Here is a 23,060-nt window from a genome sequence, read left to right as displayed (position 1 = left end):
ATTATTGCTTTTCATCTCTTTACAAAATGATGTCATGAACTCCTTAAAGAATCCCTGTGTCACAGGTTGGTCTGAGGCATTGAGTGATGTTAAGGGATCTGGCGTGGCGCTTTGGGATGGATGGATGGATGAAGGGGGTGGATGGGGAGGTAGCTGGTCAGATGTGTATGGGGAGGATTGTGGTATTTGTCCTACCTGGGACCCTGGTGAATCTCGTGTGCCGGATGCGGAAAATAATGCGGATTTTGTTCCGGGATGCGGATTTTTCATAGTCTTACACAGACCTCTATCACGGAAATCCGCATCGGCGGTTTTCACTGCGTCATCTTCACCAGTGTCTTCCTCCAAATCATCCGCTCTATCTCTCCTCCGATAAGGGGTCTGCAGAGGGGCAAATCGATTCCTCTGTTCCAGCGGCGGTGGAGTTCTGTAGTCAGCCTCATGTCTGGGGCTGGGCCTGTAATGACGGTGGCCATCTTGCTTTTCCTCAGGGAAGAAGCTGGAGAGCTTGCGAGGGGTGGTATACTTGTATCTCTGGTTGCTTCTCACAGTCTGCCACTTCTCTGGGTCCTCTGGATGTTCACCCATGTTTTAGGAAAAAATTGAGGCTTCTAGGTCGCTGTAAGTCGCTTTAGCAGGGTGATTTCAGCAGGAGCTGTAGGATCAGGCTTCCATTCAGCTCTGCTGCTCAGCCACGCCCCCCCCCTTTTCATACAAATCATAGGTATGGTATCTCTTAAAATAACAAAATAATAAACTACAGCTATGAAATATAGCCAGGACTTCTTGGCTCCTGGTTTTCGGTGTCCTGCTGTGCTGAAAGCTTGCTTTCTGCAGTGTACTACCAAATGGCTTTTTTTCAGGTTGGAGTTTGCACTCAGTTGTTAGCTGTGGGATGCTATCTCCAAGACTAATGGCCCATACAGACGGGGCACAACTGTCGCCACAAACACGTGGCACGCGCATGTTGCGGCGACAGGTCCCCCGTGTGTATGACGCGCACGTCACCAACTGTCACTGGAAAGTAACGTTGCCGTGCGATTGAAAAGCTCAATCGCCGGCAACTTCCGTCTCCGCAACTGTCGCTAGTCTGCCACGCGTACTGCGTGTGTATGCAGACTAGCGACAGGAGACAAAGGCAAGTGAATGGAGCATCCGGCCGGGGGATGCTCCCTTCACAGACAGCTTGCGCCGAGTCTCTGCTTTTCTGGCGAGACGTGTGGATAGCTGTCGCCGCCAGGGAGCTATTGCTCCCTGGTCTCTTGTCTCCTGGCAACAGGAGACATCTGTGCCTCCTGTGTATGAGGCTTAAAGATGCCTGATGAAAGAGGGTCCAGCTGCCCCAGGTAATTAAAGAAAAACATTGTCATCCCAGGATAGCAGCTTGTATCCAACTGGAATTGACAATACCCTAGGCTTTTACTCTGTACTATAACTACACATCCAATCTGAAATTTAACGTGAATCACAATCAGCGATCGGAAAACCGATTGTGATTGCGTTTTCCATGGATCATTTGTGACACCACTCAGTGGGTATTCCATCCAGTCCTGGTGCTCACCTACCTTAACCACTTCAGGACCACAGGCCTTACCCCCCTAAAGACTAGGCTATTATTCACAAAAATGGCCACTGCAGCTTTAAGGCCTCGCTGCAGGGTTGTACAACTCAGCACACAAGTTATCCCCCCCCCCCCCCTCTTTTCTACCCACCAACAGAGCTTTCTGTTGTTGGGGTCAGATCTCCCCCAGCATGTTTGTTTATTTTATTATAAATATTTGTTTTAATGATTTCCTATTAAATTTGCGTATTTTTTAAAAATGTTCTCTTCCCCCCCTCAGCCTATCAGTGCGATCAGATCGCTTTTGTGCCTCTGGAGGGGACAGCCGAGTGACACGGCTGTCCCCAGTACAGCGCTGCCTTAGACTGCAGCGCTGCATGTAGTAAATAGACGGCTGTTTCGCCATCTAGCAGTCTCCAAGCGGTGATCGCTGCTGGGAGGCTGATGTCGGAGCGGAGCTTCGTCATTCATGCGGAGATGCGTGCGCTTCGGCGCACGCGATCTCCTGCAAGTCCCCGCTCCAGGACTTGACGCCAGTTGGCATTAGGCGGTCCTGGGGCTGCCACCTTAATCACGCCCACTGGCATTAGGCGGTCCCCAAGTGGTTAAGTGCAGATAGCACTGTTCCAATCTTATCCAGACCATATAGGGCATCTAAAAGAGCTATCTCTGCATGATCCTGGATGGGTACATCTAAAGAATCTAAAAACTGATCGGCTAAGGTATTATTGACCAAAACATGGTAAGAGTCCTAGCCTTCTCCCTAGAGGAAGTGATGGAGAGTCCAGCAGATGGGACAATCCTGGGAATTGCTGTGGCATCTGAATGCACCTTAAGTAGGTATGCCAGCAAGTTCCCATACTTGTTTCCAAATTCAAATGCATTGTGGGACTTGTAGTCCCGTAACAGCTGGAGGGCCGAGTTTGCCCATGCCTGGGCTAGGACCAGATCAATGTGGGCCATGGTTTTGTAACCATCTGAAAAACAAGAATATTCTCTCTTCAAATGGAATTTCCAGCGCCAAATATCATGCAGGTGATAAGCTGACACCCAGTTGAGGAATGAAGAATGAACTTTGTTACAAAGTCTAGGGTCCAATACCACGTTGAAGTCTCCTAGTAAGAGTAATGGGTCTTCCATAATTTTATGCAGTTTTGAGGCCATACCTTTTAAGATTCGCACTCTGAATGGGGGTGGTATGTAAAGTGAGACCAACGTGAATAATTTCCCCTCAACACTACACTTTCAAATAAAATAATTATCCTGTTGATCCACATAGGCATCTAATATTTGACCAGGAAACGATTAAGTCACCCCTGTATAATGAGGAAAATTGTACTAAATAGTATTTGGCTACCCATTTTTTTTTAAGAGTATAACTCTAGAGCCTATGACCGGTAGGTAGGTTTCTTAAAGAGACTACGTAACAAAAATTGCATCCTGTTTTTTATCATCCTACATGTTCCAAAAGCTATTCTAATGTGTTCTGGCTTACTGCAGCACTTTCTACTATGACAGTCTCTGTAATAAATCAATGTATCTTTCCCCTGTCAGACTTGTCGGCTTGTATCTGGAAGGCTGCCAAGTTCTTCAGTGTTGTGGTTCTGCTATGAACTCACCCTTCCTGGCCCCTCTATGCACACTGCCTGTGTATTATTTAGATAAGAGAGAAGAGAGAAGCTGCTCTAATCAGCTGGATAAATCGTCCTCTGAGCTGGCTGGGCTTTCACATACTGAGGAATTACAAACAAGGGCAAAGCTGTTTGCAGGAAGAAAAGAGCAGCCTGAAACTTCAGTGCATGGGGGAAAGAAACACACAAATGATCTCTTGAGATTCAAAAGGAATGCTGTATACAGCCTGCTTATGTATGGATGTATTTTCTATGTGTGGACATACTGTACATCAACCTACTTCCTGTTTTGGTGGCCATTTTGTTTGTTTACAAACAAACTTTTTAAAACTGTTTTTAACCACTTTTAATGCGGCGAGGAGCGGCGAAATTGTGACAGAGGGTAATAGGAGATGTCCCCTAACGCACTGGTATGTTTACTTTTGAGCGATTTTAACAATACAGATTCTCTTTAAAGACAAATTATTTGAAGCGAGTGCTTGAGGATAAAATCAAATTCAAACTTACATTTAATATATTTTTTCAATCCCTGACATTCCACAACAAAAAGTTCAGCTGCAACATGACAAGCAACATCAAAATCCAAAGTTCTGTGTGCGATGACAAAATACAGTCCAAACACCCGATCTAGATTGTTGCTCCACTTGCCAATCAAATAATCCAAATTCTACTTCAGTAGATTTTGACCCATTAATTAAACGGGGAAAAAAGAGAATAGCTGTGGGAATACCAGGAACACTTGGTGGGCATGTTAGAGATATCCTATTTTTTATTTACCCTAATCTATTTTTATTCATTTTATAATTCTATTTACCGTACCCACTCATTTCTTTCTTGCATGGAGAGCCAGAACAGAGAAAAAAGTCAGTGTAACACAGTCTAACATTTTTATAATGAATGTCGCTAATCTGGTGAGGATTTTTTTCAGTTATTGAGTGGATTTACACTTTCAGAAGTAACATTTAGGACTCGTTCACACTAGGGGCGTTTTCGCAGGCGATTTTTAAAGTCATCCACAAAACGCTGGTGCTATGAATCTCTATTAGAAGGTTCATATCAGTGCGGTTCGTGCGATGTTCGTTCAGCAAATCGGTGCTTGTACCATTTTTGGGGCATATTTACTATAATGGAAGGTATAGGAAAAGTGATAAACGCTCACAAATCTGCTTTATGCGGCGATTAGGTTCGCGTTTTTGAGAATAAATACAATGTATTTATTCTTTTCGGGGTCAAAGATTTCACTTCCAGACTCGCATCAGGGAGTGAATTACAAAACCGCTCTGGAAAAGCGCTTAGAAAAGGGAGGAGAAAGAGCACAAAAACGCAAAACATTTGCATTTTCGATTTAGGTGTGAATGAGGCCTTAGACCTGCAGGTATTAAAGAAGACCTATCGCCTATATTTCAACATATAAGTGTCATATTGCAGCTGATACTGATATTTGTTTTGCAAAAAAATCAATATTTTACTGGAAAAAAAGATTACCTGGAGAAAAATGCCTAGTCAAAAACTTAAACATCTGAATTTTGTATTCTGTAAAATGAACTGTAATGTGTTATGGAATCAGATACTGTAGGTAGTTGCAAGGTGCATGCCATCAACAGAGGGACGCTAGTTCAGGTATTTGCAGAAGAACCAATACTGTAAAATGAACTGTAATGTGTTATGGAATCAGATACTGTAGGTGTGATGATCCGCTCAGCTGGCTGCACAGGCAGACAGCTGTTTGTCCATTCCTCTAGTCTGTGGGCTGCATGTCTCTGGAACAGAGACCTGTTTTTCCATTGCAAGTTTCTGTTCTGTTCTCTTGCTGGGGAATTTGCATACATTCGTTATGCAAATCCCCTACCTGCCTTCTTTGATGACTGGCACTATAAGAGCTTTATGTTTCCCAGAATGCTTCGCTGGTCATTTCCCTTCCATGCTCAGTTCCTGATGGACATTGCTGGAGTGTCAGCCATTGCTATCTAGTATAGTTAATTCCTGGGGGTTGCTTTAGGCTCCCCTTCTAGCCCAGTCAGGTTGTATTATCTGTATTGCCTGTTCTGTCTTGTCTTGCCTGTTTGCCATTGTCCTGTCCCTATGGTGGTTGACAGGAAATGGTTCTGATCTATGTTCTTGGAGTATAGCTGGTGCAGCGGTTGCTACCAGCTATCTCTTCTGTTCTGTCTTCTGGGATCGCGCTAGCTACTTTGTGCTAGCGCTGGGGATCCTTCTGTTCTGTCTTCTGGGATCGCGCTAGCTACTTTGTGCTAGCGCTGGGGATCCTTCTGTTCTGTCTTCTGGGATCGCGCTAGCTACTTTGTGCTAGCGCTGGGGATCCTTCTGTTCTGTCTTCTGGGATCGCGCTAGCTACTTTGTGCTAGCGCTGGGGATCCTTCTGTTCTGTCTTCTGGGATCGCGCTAGCTACTTTGTGCTAGCGCTGGGGATCCTTTTGTTCTGTCTCCTGGGATCGCGCTAGCTACTTTGTGCGAGCGCTGGGGATCCTTCTGTTCTGTCTTGTCGGTCGCGATTGCGCTGTCACCAGCGGCGGTTGATAGCGAATCGTTCTGTCTTGCTGAGATCGCACTAGCCGCTAGCGTTAGCGGCTGTGGATCTTTCTGATCTGTGTTCCTGCTTGGATCACACTTGCTCTGGCGGAAGAGCGGTGGATCCTTCCTGCCTAGTTCTTGTTTTTCGTGTGTCTGTCTTGTCCGTTGCGCTTGCTACAGGCTCGGTGAGGTAACCGTTAAGCAAGCGCTCGCGTCCCCTGTTTCATGTTTGTCTGTTTATGGTTAGTTAGGCGTGCTTGTCTCTATTGTGCTTATCACGTGGAGATCGCGCATAACCGCGTGCACTGTTGCGAATGAGTGCGGTGTTCGCGGTTAGCTAGCGTTGTTATTTTCCATATCTCCTTATTGTATTTGCTGTGCCTTTGCTACCCTCGTATTCTATTCTATTCTGTTCTGCCTTGTGTCACGTCTCGCGATCGCACCTCTCGCGATCGCGTTCCTATTTCGTATCTGCTGTTGTGTGTGCGCGGTCGCGGAGTGGCGACTGGATTGGCGCACACACATACAACCTATCCCTTTTGCTCAATCTCATTCGCAATCGCCTCTCTTGCGATTGCGTTCTGCGCTTCGTACAATTCCTGTCTGGCACTTGTGGAGGTACAGAGGATTGGTTCCTCTGCACTCCCCAGCGCCATCTGCCGACAGGAATTTCCCTCTACAGGTGCGTAGCACCTTTTGCTGGGTTCCTGCAAATTATACGCTTGTGGAGGATCTCCGCCGTGTCAGCGCACGCGTTGTGCGCTGATCACGGGGAAAGTTCCACAATCGTGACAGTAGGTAGTTGCAAGGTGCATGCCATCAGCAGAGGGACGCTAGTTCAGGTATTTGCAGAAGAACCAATATAGTAGTCCCATGCTGGAAATGTTGCAAAAGTAAATAGGTTTTTTTTTGGTGTTTGCACACTTTATCAGGGATTCATTTGTTGCTAGTTAACATTCTTTTACGGTAATTCCATCTTTTAACAAATGTTATTTTTAAGCATGAAATCTTCTTAAATATGGCAGGGCACACATGCGTTAAAAATCGTGTGCAGATTGTGATTTTGCAAAAATGTGGTCTCCACACATGTACTGGAGAATCGCATTACAGGTAAACAATTACAAAACTGTGTTTGTGTTTTTGTATTACATCTTGCAGCATAAATTTGCACATCGCATGTAAATTCTCTTAATTGACTTTCATTAGCTACTCTGAAAGAACACGCTTGGAAAAACACGTACAAATGCAGTAAAATCGTGTGCAGAAAAACACGAATGTATTTTGCAATGACAAATCTGAACCCTGCCTATTCGCTGTTAATATGCATGCCAGCAGTGGTCATGTCATGTCTATGTCTGCATAAAAATGTAAGCTTTCATACAAGATTGAGTAATTCATATGTAGTTAGAAAAATAATTTTTGATCCCACTGGTTAATAAGTGAATTATCTATCTTCATTCAGTGCCCTGTACCATTTCCACATATAAGTGCTCCAACAGATTGTGCATCAGCAAAACAAACCCAGAGTGTGATGGAATCCCAGACTGCAATAATGGCTCTGATGAGCAGAATTGTGGTGAGTAGATGTGTTACAATGCAGAATTGCAGTGAGTAGATGTGTTATAATGCAGAATTGCAGTGATTAGATGTGTTATAATGCATAATTGCAGTGTTATAATGCAGAATTGCAGTGAGTAGATGTGTTATAATGCAGAATTGCAGTGACTAGATGTGTTATAATGCAGAATTGCAGTGAGTAGTAGATGTGTTATAATGCAGAATTGCAGTGAATAGATATGTTACAATGCAGAATTGCAGTGAGTAGATGTGTTATAATGCAGAATTGTAGTGACTAGATGTGTTGTAATGCAGAATTGCAGTGAGTAGATGTGTTAAAATCCAGAATTACAGTGAATCGATATGTTATAATGCAGAATTGCAATGAGTAGATGTGTTATAATGCAGAATTGCAGTGAGTAGATGTGTTATAATCAACAACAACAACAAATAACATTTGTAAAGCGCTTTGCTCCCGTGGGACTCAAAGTGCATAAGCATGGCTCCGACCATCGTGGTACAGAGGAAGAATTTTATAAGTCTGGAAATGCCAGGCTAAACAGGTGGCTTTTCAGTCTGGATTTGAATAGCTCCAGGGATGGTGCTGTCTTTACTGGGTGTGGCAGGGAGTTTCAAAGAGTAGGGGCAGCATGACAGAAGGCTCTATCTCCAGATTTTTTGAGGTGCACTCTGGGAGTGACCAAGTTTATAGAACTTGCTGATCTGAGGTTGTGAGAGGTGTGGTGCAGCTTCAGCAAGTCCTTCATGTATCCAGGGCCCAGATTGTGCAGGGATTTGAATGTCAGCAGTCCAATCTTGAAGAGTATTCTCCATTCTACTGGTAGCCAGTGCAGTGAGCGAAGGATCGGTGTAATGTGACAGTGGTGAGGCTGGTTTGTTAGCACTCTGGCAGCAGCATTCTGCACTAATTGCAGGCAACGCAGGTCCTTTTTGGGGAGGCCAGCATAAAGGGCATTGCAGTAGTCCAGCCGTGATGTGATGAAGGCATGGACTAGGGTTGGAAGATCCTCTGGGGGAATCAGATGTTTAATCTTTGCAATGTTCTTCAGATGGAAGTAGGAGGTTTTAACTACAGATGAAATTTGGTTTCTGAAACTCAATTTCCCATCGATTAGTACACCAAGGCTGCGCACAAGGTTGGAGCTGTTTATGTCTGAATTCCCAATCCTAATTGGTGTTGCTTTAGTATAGAGCTGTTTTGATGGCGAGTGCTGGCTTTGGACAAACAGGACCTCAGTTTTGTCAGCATTCAGTTTCAACCAGTTATCATTCATCCATGCCTGTAGCTCAGCTAAGCAAGAGTTTATTTTTGTTCCACCACTGCAGAATTGCAGTGACTAGATGTGTTGTAATGCAGAATTGCAGTGACTAGATGTGTTGTAATGCAGAATTGCAGTGAGTAGATGTGTTGTAATGCAGAATTGCAGTGAGTAGATGAGTTATAATGCAGAATTGCAGTGAGCAGATGTTATAATGCAGAACTGCAGTGAGTAGATGTGTTGTAATGCAGAATTGCAGTGAGTAGATGTGTTATAATACAAAATTGCAGTGAGTAGATGTGTTATAATGCAGAATTGCAGTGAATAGATATGTTACAATGCAGAATTGCAGTAAGCAGATGTGTTATAATGTAGCATTGTAGTGACTAGATGTGTTGTAATGCATAATTGCGATGAGTAGATTTGTTAAAATGACTAGATTTCCACAAAATGCAGCTAGCTCGCTACAGGTCTGCATATCAGTCATCTAATGCATTTGGAGAACACAGCTTCCAGTTAAATTCATCAAAGCATTACATTAAAGGGATACTGTAGGGGGGTCAGGGGAACATGAGTTGAACTTACCCGGGGCTTCTAATGGTCCCCCGCAGATATCCTGTGCCCACGCAGCCACTCACTGATGCTCGGCCCCGCCTCCAGTTCACTTCTAGAATTTCAGACTTTAAAGTCTGAAAACCACTGCGCCTGCGTTGCCGTGTCCTCGCTTCCCCTGATGTCACCAGGAGCGCACGGCGCAGGCACAGACCATACTGGGCCTGCGCAGTATGCTCCTGGTGACATCAGCAGGAGCGAGGACACGGCAACGCAGGCGCAGTGGTTTTCAGACTTTAAAGTCTGAAATTCCAGAAGTGAACCGGAGGCGGGGCCGGAGCATTGGGGAGTGGCTGCACGGGCACAGGATGTCTGTGGGGGACCATTAGAGGCCCCGGGTAACTTCCACTTATTTTCCCCTGACCCCCCCCCCCCCCCCCCCCTACAGTATCCCTTTAAAGAATCTTTAAATTATGTTGGTTATTGCGAGTAACTTTTCCCTCACTTATAATCCACATTGAAAGGTCACTTAAGTTTCTGTCTCCTGAAAAATAAGTGGAACTTTCAGTTTAAATTGAACATAAGTCTAAGCTAGTACAAAATAGTTTATACATTCATAGTAGTAAAAATATACTTTTACTTCATTGATTAAAAAAAGACTTAAGGTAGCCATACACTGGTCGATTTGCCATCAGATCGACCAACAGACAGATCCCTCTCTGATCGAATCTGATCAGATAGGGATCGTATGGCTGCCTTTACTGCTGCCGCCTGTACCCCGCCCCACCCCCCCCCACCCCCCCCGGCGTACATTACCGGAGGCTGGCTCCCGGGCGTGATGTCCCCCTCATGTGGCACCTCCGGCTCCGACATCCGCATATAACTTACGCTATCACACCAGTGACAGCGGAAGTTCAAATAGAGCGCCCTCTATTTGTACTTCCGCTGTCACTAGCGTGACAGCGGAAGTTATACGTGGATGCCGGAGGTACCACATGACGGGAGCAGTGACGGACGGGATGCCCGGGAGCCAGCCTCAGGTAATGTATACCTGTGTCGAAAGGCCCCGAATCGTACGCCGCAAGCGACGCGCTCCCTACCCGCGGGCTATCGACGGTAATTTCCCGCACGGCGCGATCGACGGACCGATTTATATCAGGAGGAAATCAATAGGTCGGGTGCGTTTAGCGTGAACTATTTGAAAGCAGATTCGATCCCAGTGATTGAATCTGCTGTCGATCGGCGGGAAATTGGGTATGGCCAGCTTTACAGCCCAAGTAACAGTCCATTCACATTAAAAGTGCTTTGCTCGTTGGAAAAACCGCTTGGATAGCGGGTTACCCTATAAGAAATTGGTTTACACGCATAGAGGTAAGATCCAGCAATTCCACCTGATCTGGGATGTTTGGAAGGACAGGAAATAATGCATACATGATAAAAAAAAAGGCACCTGGAAAAAAAGTCACCCAATAGCGTGCGCCACTGTATACCCAAATTTCTGTGTGTTAATGCAAATCACAGCTTTTACAATAGGCGACCATGGCAGTGCCTTTTTTTCCGTAAGTGCTCCTGCGACCTTTTTTCCTGTTCCGGAAAATAATAGACTACACTTGTATTATGCTAAGCCTTGTATTTTAAGCCTTAAGTGTATCATATTTTCATCCTTAACCATTTTACTATCCAGCACCGTATATATATATATATATATATAGCGCTTGGCTGTCAGTTCTCAGCCTCAGCACCGTATAAATACAGCGCTTGGAATTTGCAGACGCCCGCTTCCCCCGTCGATCATATCGGTACACTGTAGTTGGGTCCCGTGGGTAGTATCAGAGCGGCCAATCGCCATTTTACATGCCCTCTGTCTGACACAAGACCGCAGTGATCATGTGATAACTGCAGCCATAACAATGGAGGAGAAGCTGCACGGACATCTGTCCTTGTGCCTCTCCTACCACTGGTATACTATGGGACCCGGCTCTGTATAGAGAGAACAGATCGTTTCTAGTTAGTGTAAAAAATATAAAAAAATAAAAATAAAAAAACATAATTAACCACTTCCGGATTCTCGGAGCGTATATACACGCCCCTGAATCCTGAAGTGTATTCCATTCCATGTCAGTTCCCGGAGGGTGTCTCCGTGAACACCCTGCGAGCCGATCGGCGGCTCGCAGGGTAAATGTAAACACACGGGGAAGACCTTCCCCAGTGTTTACATGTATACGGCGCTGCTGCGCAGCAGCGCCGTAGAGGAGATCGGCGATCCCCGGCCTCTGATTGGCCGGGGATCACCGGCATCTGATAGGCTAAAGCCTATCCCATCAGGCGCAGGACGGATTTCCGCTCACAGGGGGAGGGAGAGGGAGGGAAGGGGAAGGAGGCCAGGAAGCGCTGCGGAGGGGGGCTTTGAAGAGCCCCCCCCCCCCCCCCCGCAAGCGCAAGCAGCCGGCGGCGATCAGACCCCCCCAGCAGGACATCCCCCTAGTGGGGAAAAAAGGGGGGAAGTCTGATCGGCCTGGCTGCAACCTGATCTGTGCTGTGGGCTGGAGAGCCCACGCAGCACAGATCAGCACAAAATAGCGTGGTAGGGAAGTGGTTAAAAAAGAAAACCTTAATTTAAAACAAAAACAAAGACTTAATTAAAAAAAATTAAAGTGAACCAGAACTCTTGCTCAGGACAAAAGGAAAACAGAAATGCACCCTGTATTCATTGAGAGTTTAGCCTGCCTGTTTAATTCCCCATCATTTGTGTCTAATCACAAGTTGTAATTTCATCTCTCCCCGTGTCAGATGACTGCCATGGCAGAGAAGTCAGATAAGCTCATTTGAAAGCACAGGCTGTTAACAATATGTCTGCTTCCATGTATCAGGAAGTAGAAACAGTGCAGATTTATTGCAGGATTTGTATCAGCTGTAACAAATAAATATTTTGGGTACTCACCGCCTGACATGTCCTGCGACGTCCCATTGACGACGGTCGTCAGCAACGCCTCTTCCTCCCGGAGGGTGTGCATGATGCCACGCAATGCTACACGCCAGGAGTGAATGAGACTTCAAGTGATCGTGGTACTTTGCACGGACGGCGTTGAGGATCTTACCAATCCGATCCGCCGTGACGTTCGTTATGACGGCACATCGCTAAGCGATGTTCGCATGGTCATGCTCCTGTAGCCACATCGCAATATCGTGGAAATGACCTCTCGGTATTTAAAAGATCATCAGTCATCAGGAAAATTGCGACATGGGTCCATAGTTTTAAAGTTATTATGCTGTTGCTTAAGTTAGGCCATACATCAGGCGACTGATCAACCGTCTAATTTGATTATTATAATCGAATCGAATGAAAGTTGGTGCCGCCAAGTTCATGCCAGATTAATGATGCGACCAATTTCATGCTAAAATTGGTCACATAAATCGGTCAGACATTCTAAAAGAAGTCGGGCCTTCATGGTCTGTCGGGTGCGCGGTGGTAATGGCGAGTGATATCGGAATGAGAGACAAAACCCCCGATAATGTCCTCCCCTAATATTCATTGTGCCCCTCCCCCAGTGCTCTATACAATACCTGTCCACATCCACTGCTTGCACTGGGATTCGCCCTGTATCCATGCATGCGGCCCACGTGGGTGCCAGAGTAGCATGGGCGTGCGTGTGATGACACACACACGCCCACATGCATGCCAGCAACCACGTGTGTGTATGAATAAAGGATAGATCCCGGACCCAGCAGCAGATAAACGGCAAGGTAATGTATAGTTCACTGGGCACCAAGAAGGGGGGGAGGGGAACATTCACCATCGGGGGGGGGGGGGGGGGCAGCAGATGTGGCGGCTACAAGGCCGATTCTGGATTGATTTCAGCATGGAATTAATCGGGAATCGGTATAGTATGGTGCAAAAATTCTGCTTTGGATTTTCAGTCCATGGAAATGCATTCAGTTCTCTAGCAATGCGACTGAGGCATTGGTATTTGGTATCCCCATTAAAGGGAGAAGTTGAGGAATATATTTTAGAGTGTATTTTGTGGCCTCCAAACAGTATGTGGGCATTATGTGCTTTCAAATTAGCATATTTGCCGAAAAAAAATAAATTTTTAAATTTTAACCCATTCTTCTGATCAGAATCGAAAAAAGTCCAGATGGTCAAATCCCTAATTTTACCATTCGTCAAAAACATTGGATAGTCTAGTTTTTCTAGATGGGGTAATTTTGGGGGTATTCAGGGGTTTTGGTGGTTTTGCACTGCTATAAATGAAATAATAAAATTATTAATAAAATTCTGCTTTGGATTTGAAGTTCTTAAAGAGATCCCGAGGTGGTTTCTAAGAATCCTATTAGCACACAGAGGCTGGGTCTGCCCAGCCTCTGTTGCTATACTGCTCCCTCCAAGGCCCCCCTGCACTCTGCTGTGCCCCCATAAATCAAACGCCATGCTAGAGACACGCAGTGTGTCGCAGCTGGCTGTTTACATTTGGAAGTGTCAGTCTCGTTGCTCCCCCGACTCCTCCATAGCGCCACTCCCCACCTGCGTCCCCTCCCTCCAATCACAGCAGAGCACAGGGGGGAGACTGGGGCAAATAGTATAGCAACAGAGGCTGGGCATTATATGCATTATACTGTATGCAGACCCAGCCTTTGTGTGCTGATAGCATTCTTAGAACCCACCTCGGGTTCCCTTTAAAAATGTAAAATATATTCAGTTGTTTCTAGGAAAAAAAATACATTTTAACTCCCTTTTTAAAATATTTTTTGTAGTGTCAAAGTGAAAAAACATGTTGTTTTTTCAAAATGTTGTGGTGTTTGTATGGATTTATTGTTTTGTTGTAATGTGTGGGATTAAATGTTTAACATTAGAATTAAGCCCTATCCGTTCTGAAAAACCAATACCAAGATTGTCTATTTCAGAAAAGTAAAGAAGAAATATAAGCTCTGGAAATGTAACACTGACAAAGGCACAAAAAATGCTCCAGTACTGTAATATACATTACATAGACAGTAGTGATACACAACTCAGTGCAGTTTCTACAAAGCTCAGTGGAGAGGAGAGCTTGCAATGAATACATCATTTCAGACAGGAGAAAATAAAAAAAAAAAAGTAAGGGGGGAAATTACATCAAAATTGGCTTTAGTCAGAGGCAGTAAAAATGGCAAGTGCCTGTAACAGTTTTATCATTATTATTATATAAAAATCAAAATGTGGACAGTACAATTCATATTGTTATGTAAGTATACCAAGTATTTATCTACTTTTATATAAGTTTTTTTTCCTGAGATAGTATGGCTGTCCCTGCTTTTTTTTAAGATTTAATAACCTTCACATTAATAAACATCATTTCAATGATGGACAGAAAAACAAAAGTTTGCTTTCCTAAAACAGAAAGAATTTGCAATAATTCAGGTTTGAGTGAGCTTGAGATGTCTCCCAGAGCAACACTGCTGAATATATGCAAATTAACCATTGTTACCTTAGAAGCTAAACACACCTCCAGAACTGCTGGAATGCAATGATGTGTCAGCTTATTAAATTGTACAGAGCCATAATAATCCAACATGCATACAGACTGTTTCAGATTGTTTGATCCTCATCAGTGCATGGCATGGATTAATTTGGCTCTATGAAATAGGGCTTGTAACACCGAGAAGTACAGACTAACCAGCAAGCTCATGGTGAACCAGAACTCATTGGAATGTGTGAGGGGCTACAATGGTCCTAAAAGCCCCCTTACTAAAATACTAAGGAAAACAAAAGTTTGCTTTCTTAAAACAGAAAGAATTTGCGATAATTCAGGTTGGAGTGAGCTCGAGATGTCGCCACAGGCTATTCAGTGTGTGCAGGAGATTGGCTACTGCACGCGTTTTCTATTGTGATAGAAGCATGAGGGATCTCCTCCCAGACCTGGACTAAAGCATAAAGCATGGTGGATGGAGCAAGACATGATATCCCAGATGTGCTCAATTGGATTGAGGTCTGGGGAACAGGCAGGCCAGTGCATAGCATCAATGCCTTAGTCTTGCAGGAGCTGCTAACACACTCCAGCGACATAAGGTCTACCATTGTCTTGCATCATTAGGAACCCAGGGCCAACCACACCAGCATATGGTCTCACAAGGGATCTGAGGATCTCATCTCGGGACCCAATGGCAGTCAGGCTACCTCTGGCAAGCACACTGAAGGCGGTGCGGCCCCCCCAAAAAATGCCACTCCACACCATTACTGACCCACTGCTAAACTGGTCATGCTGGAGGATGTTGCAGGCAGCAGAACATTCTCCACAGCGTCTCCAGACTCTGTCACGTCTATCACATGTGCTTAGTGTGAAGCTGCTTTCATTTGTGAAGAGCACAGGGCGTCAGGGGCGGATTTGCCAATATTGGTGTTCTCTGGCAAATGACAAATGTCCTGCACAGTGTTAGGCTGTAAACACAACCTCCACCTGTGGCTGTTGGGCCTTCATACCACCCTCATGGAGTCTGTTTCTGGCCCTTTGAGCAGACACATGCACATTGGTGCCCAGCTGGAGGTCATTTTGCAGGGCTCTGGCAGTGCTCCTCCTGTTCCTCCTTGCCCAAAGACGGTGGTAGCAGTCCTGCTGCTGGGTTGTTGCCCTCCTATGGCCTCCTCCACGTCTCCTGATGTACTGGCCTGTCTCCTGGTACTAGCACCTCCATGCTCTGGACACTATGCTGAAAGACACAGCAAACGTTCTTGCCACAACTCGCATTGAAGTGACATCCTGGATGAGCTGCAAGACCTGAGCCACTCGTGTGGGTTGTAGACTTTGTCTTATGCTACCACTAGAGTGAAATCACAGCCAGCATTCAGAAGCTACCAAAACACTGAGCCAGAAAGCATACGAACTCAGAAGTGGTCTGTGGCCACCATCTGCAGAACCACTCCTTTAATGGGGATTTTTTACTAATTGCCTATAATTTCCACCCGTTTATTCCATTTGCACAACAGCATGTGAAATTGATTGTCAGTGTTGCTACCTAAGAGGACAATTTTGAGTTACATTGTCTTGTAAAGGTGCTCCCTCTATTTTCTTGAGATAATATATATACACATACACAGTGCTGCCCATGATTATTCATATCCCTGGCAAATTTTGACTTAAAGTTACTTTTACTCAACCAGAAAGTCATTTTTTGAAGGGAAATGACATAGGTGTCTCCCAAATTTCTCCCACATTTCTCAGCTTTTATTTACATTGGAGCAAAAAGTGTACAGTCCAAAATTAGTCATACCCTTCTCAATAATCAATAGAAAAAGCCTTTATTAGCTATTACAGCAATCAAATGCTTCCTATAATTGCAGACCAGTTTTTTGCATGTCTCCACGGGTATTTTTGCCCATTCATCTTTAGCAACGATCTCCAAACCTTTCAGGTTGGAGGGTCTTCATGTCATCACTTTGATCTTTAGCTCCCTCCAAAGATTCTAAATTGGTTTCAAGTCAGGACTCTGGCTGGGCCACTCCAAAACATTAATGTTGTTGTCTGCTAACTATTTCTTCACCACTTTTGCTGTGTGTTTTGGTTCATAGTCATGCTGAAATGTCCATTAGTGGCCAAGGCCAAGTTTCTCTGCAGACTACCTGATGTTGTCGTTGAGATCCTTATGTATTACTCTTTTTTTCATGGTGTCGTTTACTGTAATTAGGTTCCCAGGTCCAATGGCTGAAAAAACAACTCCGAAGCATTAGGTTCCTACCACCATGTTTGACAATGGGGATGGTGTTCTTTGGCTTGAAGTCTTCTCCAAATGAAGGAAACATTATTGTGACCAAACAATTAAATTTTTGTTTCACAGAAGACCAGAAGTCTTCTTCTTTGTCCAGATGGGTATTTGGAAAGACCAAGCGAGCTTCTGGGTGCCTTATCTGGAGAAGTGGTGTTCTGCTTGTTCGGCATCAGTGGAACCCAGCAGTGTTCATTGGATTGTCTGCCTTGAGACATTGCCACCAGCAGAGCCCAGATTCACCAGGATGGCCTTTGGTGGTGATCCTTGGATTCATTACCTCTCTCACTATCCTCCTGGCCAGCACAGGTGTCACTTTTGGCTTCCGGCCACGTCCTCTGAGATTTTCCACAGTGCAGAACATCTTGTATTTTTTAATAATACTTTGCACTGTACCACTGGAACTGGAAAAACATTTAGAAATGGCCTTGTAGCCCTTTCCTGACTTGTGAGCAGCCACAATGTGCAGCCGCCTCAATGGGCCTCACTGACCTCCTTTGTCTTAGCCATGACTGTCCACAAGCCCACTGCAGAGAGCTGCTGTTTTTCACCTGTTGAATTGATTAAAACAGCTGTTCCCAATTAATCAGGGTAATTAGGATGCTTTAGAACAGATTATTTGGAATGGTATAGAACATTAGATTTTCCCACAGACTGTGACAGTTTGTGAAGGGTATGAATAATTCTGGACAGGACACTTTGTTTTTTTCCACAATAATGCCTTTTGTACATTGTGTTATTATCTTTTGGGAGACACCTCTGTCATTTCCCGTCAAAAAATGACTTGATGGTTGAATAAAAGTAACTTTAAGTCAAAATTTGCCAGGGGTATGAATATTTATGGGCAGCACCGTGTATATGTGTATATGTGTATATGTGTATATGTGTATATGTGTATATGTGTATATGCACACATATATATATATATATATTGTAAGTGTGTATAAGTGTGCTGCTGTAAGCACAGTGCAGGGAGAGATAGTACGCAGCGTTTGATATTTTCTGTTATTCACATATATAAAATACACTTGCAAAAATATATTTTTCATTTATAAGTAATATCCTATAAAACATTTTCTTTGTTCTTTCCTAGATTGTGGTACAGCACCTGTACTACCATTCAACAAGATAGTCGGAGGAAGTGGTTCCCTGAGAGGGGAATGGCCATGGCAAGTTAGTCTCTGGCTACGGAGAAAAGAACATAAATGCGGAGCTGTGCTGATCTCGGACCGCTGGCTGTTATCTGCTGCCCATTGTTTTGACATGTAGTTATTGTCAGAGATTTCTATATTGTGCAGTCTTTGCTATTTTTAGTAAGAATGAGGGGTGGGGGTGGTGACTGCATGAAAAATGTTGTAGATAAATCATTGTAACAGGACAGTACTTAAAGGAATACTGTAGGGGGGTCGGGGGAAAATGAGCTGAACTTACCCGGGGCTTCTAATGGTCCCCCACAGACATCCTGTGTTGGGGCAGCCACTCACTGATGCTCCGGCCCCGCCTCCAGTTCACTTCTGGAATTTCTGACTTTAAAGTCAGAAAACCACTGCGCCTGCACGCCCGTGTCCTCGCTCCCGCTGATGTCACCAGGAGTGTACTGCGCAGACACAGACCATACTGGGCCTGCGCTGTGCGCTCTTGATGACATCAGTGGGATCGAGGACACGACAACGCAGGCGCAGTGGTTTTCAGACTTTAAAGTCAGAAATTCCAGAAGTGAACCGGAGGCGGGGCCGGAGCATCGGTGAGTGGCTGCGCCAACACAGGATGTCTGCGGGGGACCGTTAGAAGCCCCGGGTAAGTTCAACTCATTTTCCCCGACCCCCCCTACAGTATCCCTTTAAGCTTTTGGGAAACACTGCAAATCGGTTAAAGGTAATTAATCATAATCCGCATCATATATTGTTGTGTGACTGGGACTTGTAATATTGCAAGCTGTTGCAATCACAAGCATATGAATGAAATCTCTTCTAACATTTCAATGATAGGCATTGCACACCTCTACTATAAATTTCTTGCCTATTGTCACAAAAGTGTAGACAGCATTCAGAAGTTACAATGAGGAGATAGATAATGACATGTCTTTCCTGCAGACATGAGACTAAGATATGGCCTATGTGCTTAGTCATAGAACAGGGGAGTAACTACTGCCGCTGTACTGTTAAAGCCCAGGTCTGCACAGGTGTGGCAAGAAATAAGAACATCTTTTAAAGTTTTATAGCAGTCATGTATCCCAAGACATTCCATTACTTCCTGTGCAGGCAGGGAATGAGGATATGGCTTGAAGAGTGACAGAGATTGCAATAAAATTGTTTTGTAAAATGTAAAGAGTAACTGCCTGTACAAAGGCCCAATTACTGTAATTTACAACAACGGTGGTGACTGACTATTACCGGTTACAGTTTTAGGAATGATCACTGAACAGACACATAATGCTCAGCTACAGGAGGAAAGGAAAGGTGGGAGAAGAGGGAGGGGGCAAGTGGTGGTCAAACATAATGAGGCAAACTATAGTGGTTCATTTGTGTCAGTTATCTGGCATAACAGACCACTTGCATGGAAACTAGAATTTCTCAAACTACCATTGCAGCTGAGGAAAATCTAGCTTCTGAAAATATCTGTGGAGTCCTTGAGTAGTCTTTTTGCTGTTATGATGGCTTCAATTCACTAAGCATTACCGCATTCAGTAATGCAGAAAACAGCTGATTTTTCGTAACATCTTGCTTAACCCCAGTTCACTAAAGCTGTCACTGCAGTGAAAAGTAATTACCAAGTAGTGAAGTAAATTAATGACTTGTGCGGTTAATACCTCAAGAAATGTTAATTTACAAAGATTAGAGCATTTAGTAAAAGAACTAATAATGTTCAGTATTTAAGACCAGCTCTGACCTGTCGGTAACTAGCAATCAGCATATGGTGTAATGTTACAAAGGAGACAGCCAATAGGCTCACAACAGCAGGGCTCTCTCCCCCTTTTGTGTTTTGGATTTTGTTACACATTTATTCATATTAATTATGCCACTGTTATTACCAATTCTGTACTTTGTACCATTCTGTATTTTGTACCAACTCTGTATTTGTATATTGGTGTATACTACTGTCTGTATTTTACATAGTTACATACAGTAGTTATTTGGGTTGAAAAAAGACGTCTGTCCATCGAGTTCAACCATAAAACAAAGTACAACACCAGCCTGCTCCCTCACATATCCCTGTTGATCCAGAGGAAGGCGAAAAACCCTTACAAGGCCTGGTCCAAATAGCCCCAAAAGGGAAAAAATTCCTTCCCGACTCCAAATGGCAATCGGATAAAATCCCTGGATCAAGACCTCTGGGCATTACCTAGTAATTATAGCCATGCATGTCTTTCAAAGCATGGAAAGCATCTAAGCCCCCTTTAAATGCAGATATAGAATTTGCCATAACTACTTCCTGTGGCAATGCATTCCACATCGTAATAACTCTTACTGTAAAGAACCCTTTCCTAAATAAATGTTTAAAATGTTTTTCCTCCATGCGCAGATCATGTCCTCTAGTCCTTTGTGAAAGCCTAGGAACAAAAAGCTCATCCGCCAAGTTTTTTTATTGCCCTCTGATGTATTTATATATGTTAATTAGATCCCCTCTAAGGCGCCTTTTCTCCAGATAAATAAACCCAGTTCATCTAACATTTCTTGGTAGATTGTCAGGACGTGGTTGACTATTTAACACAGCTGCACAGCCACGTTCTCCCTGCTTGTCAGCGGTCACCAGGTTGACCCAATGGGCTGTGTAAGTAATGTACCTGCCCTGACCGTGCTTGGCAGACCAGGCATCCGTGGTCAGATGGACCCTTGATCCAACGCTGTGTGACACCACTTGTATCTCAACAGTTTGGGTATTGCCTTTTTAGAGAAATAATTGCGGCCTGGCATCTTCCACTGCGGTGTCCCAATGACCACAAATTTACGGAAGGCCTCAGAGTCCACCAGCTGGTATGGTAACAGCTGGCGAGCCAACAGTTCCACCAAGCCAGCTGTCAGACACCGGGCAAGGGGGTGACTGGCAGAAATTGGCTTCTTCCAATTAAAAGATTTCCTTCACGGACACCTGGCTGCTGTGGGCAGAGGAGCAGGAACCGCTTAACCACTTGAGGACCCACCCTTTACCCCCCCTTAAGGACCAGCGCTGTTTTAGCTGATCTGTGCTGGGTGGGCCCTGCAGCCCCCAGCACAGATCAGGGTGCAGGCAGAGCGACCAGATCGCCCCCCTTTTTTTTTTACCCACTAGGGGGATGATGTGCTGGGGGGGTCTGATCGCTCCTGCCTGCCGGGTGTTGCGGGGGGGGCACCTCAAAGCCCCCCTCCGCGGTGAAATCCCCCCCTCCCTCTCCTACCTGGCCCCCCCTGGTGAACCGGGCTGCACAGGACGCTATCCGTCCTGTGCAGCCAGTGACAGGCTGTCCCCTGTCACATGGCGGCGATCCCCGGTCGCTGATTGGCCGGGGACCGCCGATCTGCCTTACGGCGCTGCTGCAGCAGCGCCGTACAATGTAAACAAAGCGGATTATTTCCGCTTGTGTTTACATTTAGCCTGCGAGCCACCATCGGCGGCCCGCAGGCTATTCACGGAGCCCCCCGCCGTGAATTGACAGGAAGCAGCCGCTCGCGCGAGCGGCTGCTTCCTGATTAATCAGCCTGCAGCTGGCGACGCAATACTGCGTCGCTGGTCCTGCAGCTGCCACTTTGCCGACGCACGGAAAAGGGTGCGGTCGGCAAGTGGTTACGGTGAGAGGCGGAGTGGAGGAGGGTGGCTGTGAAGATGCAAGGGAGAAAGAGGCTGAAGATGCTGCACCTGAAGGAGGAAGAGGAGAAGGAGGGTGGCTTTTCTTTTGTGTGCTACTTATGCTCAGTTGCTCTTCCCATTGCAGTTTGGGCCTTTTCTGCATGTGTCTTCATAAGGCAATTGTCCCTACGTGGCTGTTGGCCTTTCCACGGCTCAATTTTTGGAGGCAGAGAGAACAGATGGGATTGCTCTGATCTAAGGCAGACACACTAAAAAATTTCCAAACCGCTGAGCCCCCCTGGGGTGATGGCACTATGGTGGCATCAGCAGCTTATGTTGAAGGGCATGTTGGTTGACTGTCCATAGGTGGCGATACATGGCGCTGGACACTGCCACCAGCTGTTTCTGACAACGAGCTCCCCCTGCTTCTTTCAGGAACTCGTCTCCTCCTACTCCTCTCTGACTCCCCCTCTGAACTGTCCTCTTGGTCATCTTGTCTCTTAGGATCCCACGTGACATCCGTATCATTGTCATCATCATAATCATCCTGCCTAGCTTTGCTTGCCTCAGACACCTCATAAACTGCACCAACAGCAGGTACTTCATCATCCTCCTCCTCACACATTACTTCCATAGTGTCGCCTAACTCAGACATATGAGGTGCTGTAACTTGCTTAGCGCCTTCATCTTGTTGTAACAGTAGTGGCTGTGAATCAGTTAATTCCCCACCAAATAACTCCTGTGAAGTGTCAAATGGAACGGATGTGGTGCTAGTAGTAGTGCTGGTGGTTGCAGAAGATGAGGTGTTCTGTGTTACATAGTCAACCACGTCCTGACAATCTTGGGAGTTGATGGGATGTGCCTTCTTCTGAGCACTGTACTTTGGTCCAGGGCCGCACAAAATCACATCAGCACGACCTCGAACAGACCTGCCCGGTGGCCTTCCTCTGGGTCTGCCTTTGCCTCTACCTGTTTTGTCCATATCGGGGGGGGGGGGGGGATAAAGTGAAAGGTATGCACTGACCTGACTAATACAATGTGCAGTCACACAGGTGCAGTTAACAGGTATGCACGGAGTGATATATCACACTGCGTGCGCTCACGTAGGTAGGTGGGTGCACTGAACAACAGGTAGGTATATGCAGTGCTGCTGGGTATTACAAATGTGCACCTGTCACACACACGTACCATGAACAGGTACAGTGACTGGTGGTATTAAATATCACACTGCGTGCACTCACGTGGGTAGGTGGGTGCACTGAACAACAGGTAGGTATATGCAGTGATGGGTATTACAAATGTGTACCTGTCACACACACGTACCGTGAACAGGTACAGTGACTCGTGGTATTAAATATCACACTGCGTGTGCTCACGTAGGTAGATGGGTGCACTGAACAACAGGTAGGTATATGCAGTGCTGGGTATTACAAATGTGCACCTGTCCCA

At 45.4% G+C, this 23,060-nt stretch overlaps 1 protein-coding gene across 4 annotated transcripts in view; it reads left to right on the top strand.

Annotated features, from left to right (window-relative positions):
- Window positions 1-23,060, top strand: part of TMPRSS9 (transmembrane serine protease 9) — a 394,042-nt gene that overhangs the window by 338,356 nt on the left and 32,626 nt on the right. For all 4 annotated transcript variants that reach the window (XM_068233739.1, XM_068233736.1, XM_068233737.1 and 1 more), the window contains 2 exons: window positions 7,187-7,300; window positions 17,941-18,112. In XM_068233739.1, coding sequence (XP_068089840.1) covers window positions 7,187-7,300; window positions 17,941-18,112 — 286 coding nt within the window. The remainder of the gene's footprint in view (window positions 1-7,186; window positions 7,301-17,940; window positions 18,113-23,060) is intronic.

The sequence above is a fragment of the Hyperolius riggenbachi genome, chromosome 1 (assembly GCF_040937935.1).
Source record: "Hyperolius riggenbachi isolate aHypRig1 chromosome 1, aHypRig1.pri, whole genome shotgun sequence".
Taxonomy (NCBI): Eukaryota; Metazoa; Chordata; class Amphibia; order Anura; family Hyperoliidae; genus Hyperolius; species Hyperolius riggenbachi.
This window is presented reverse-complemented; position numbering and strand designations above follow the sequence as displayed.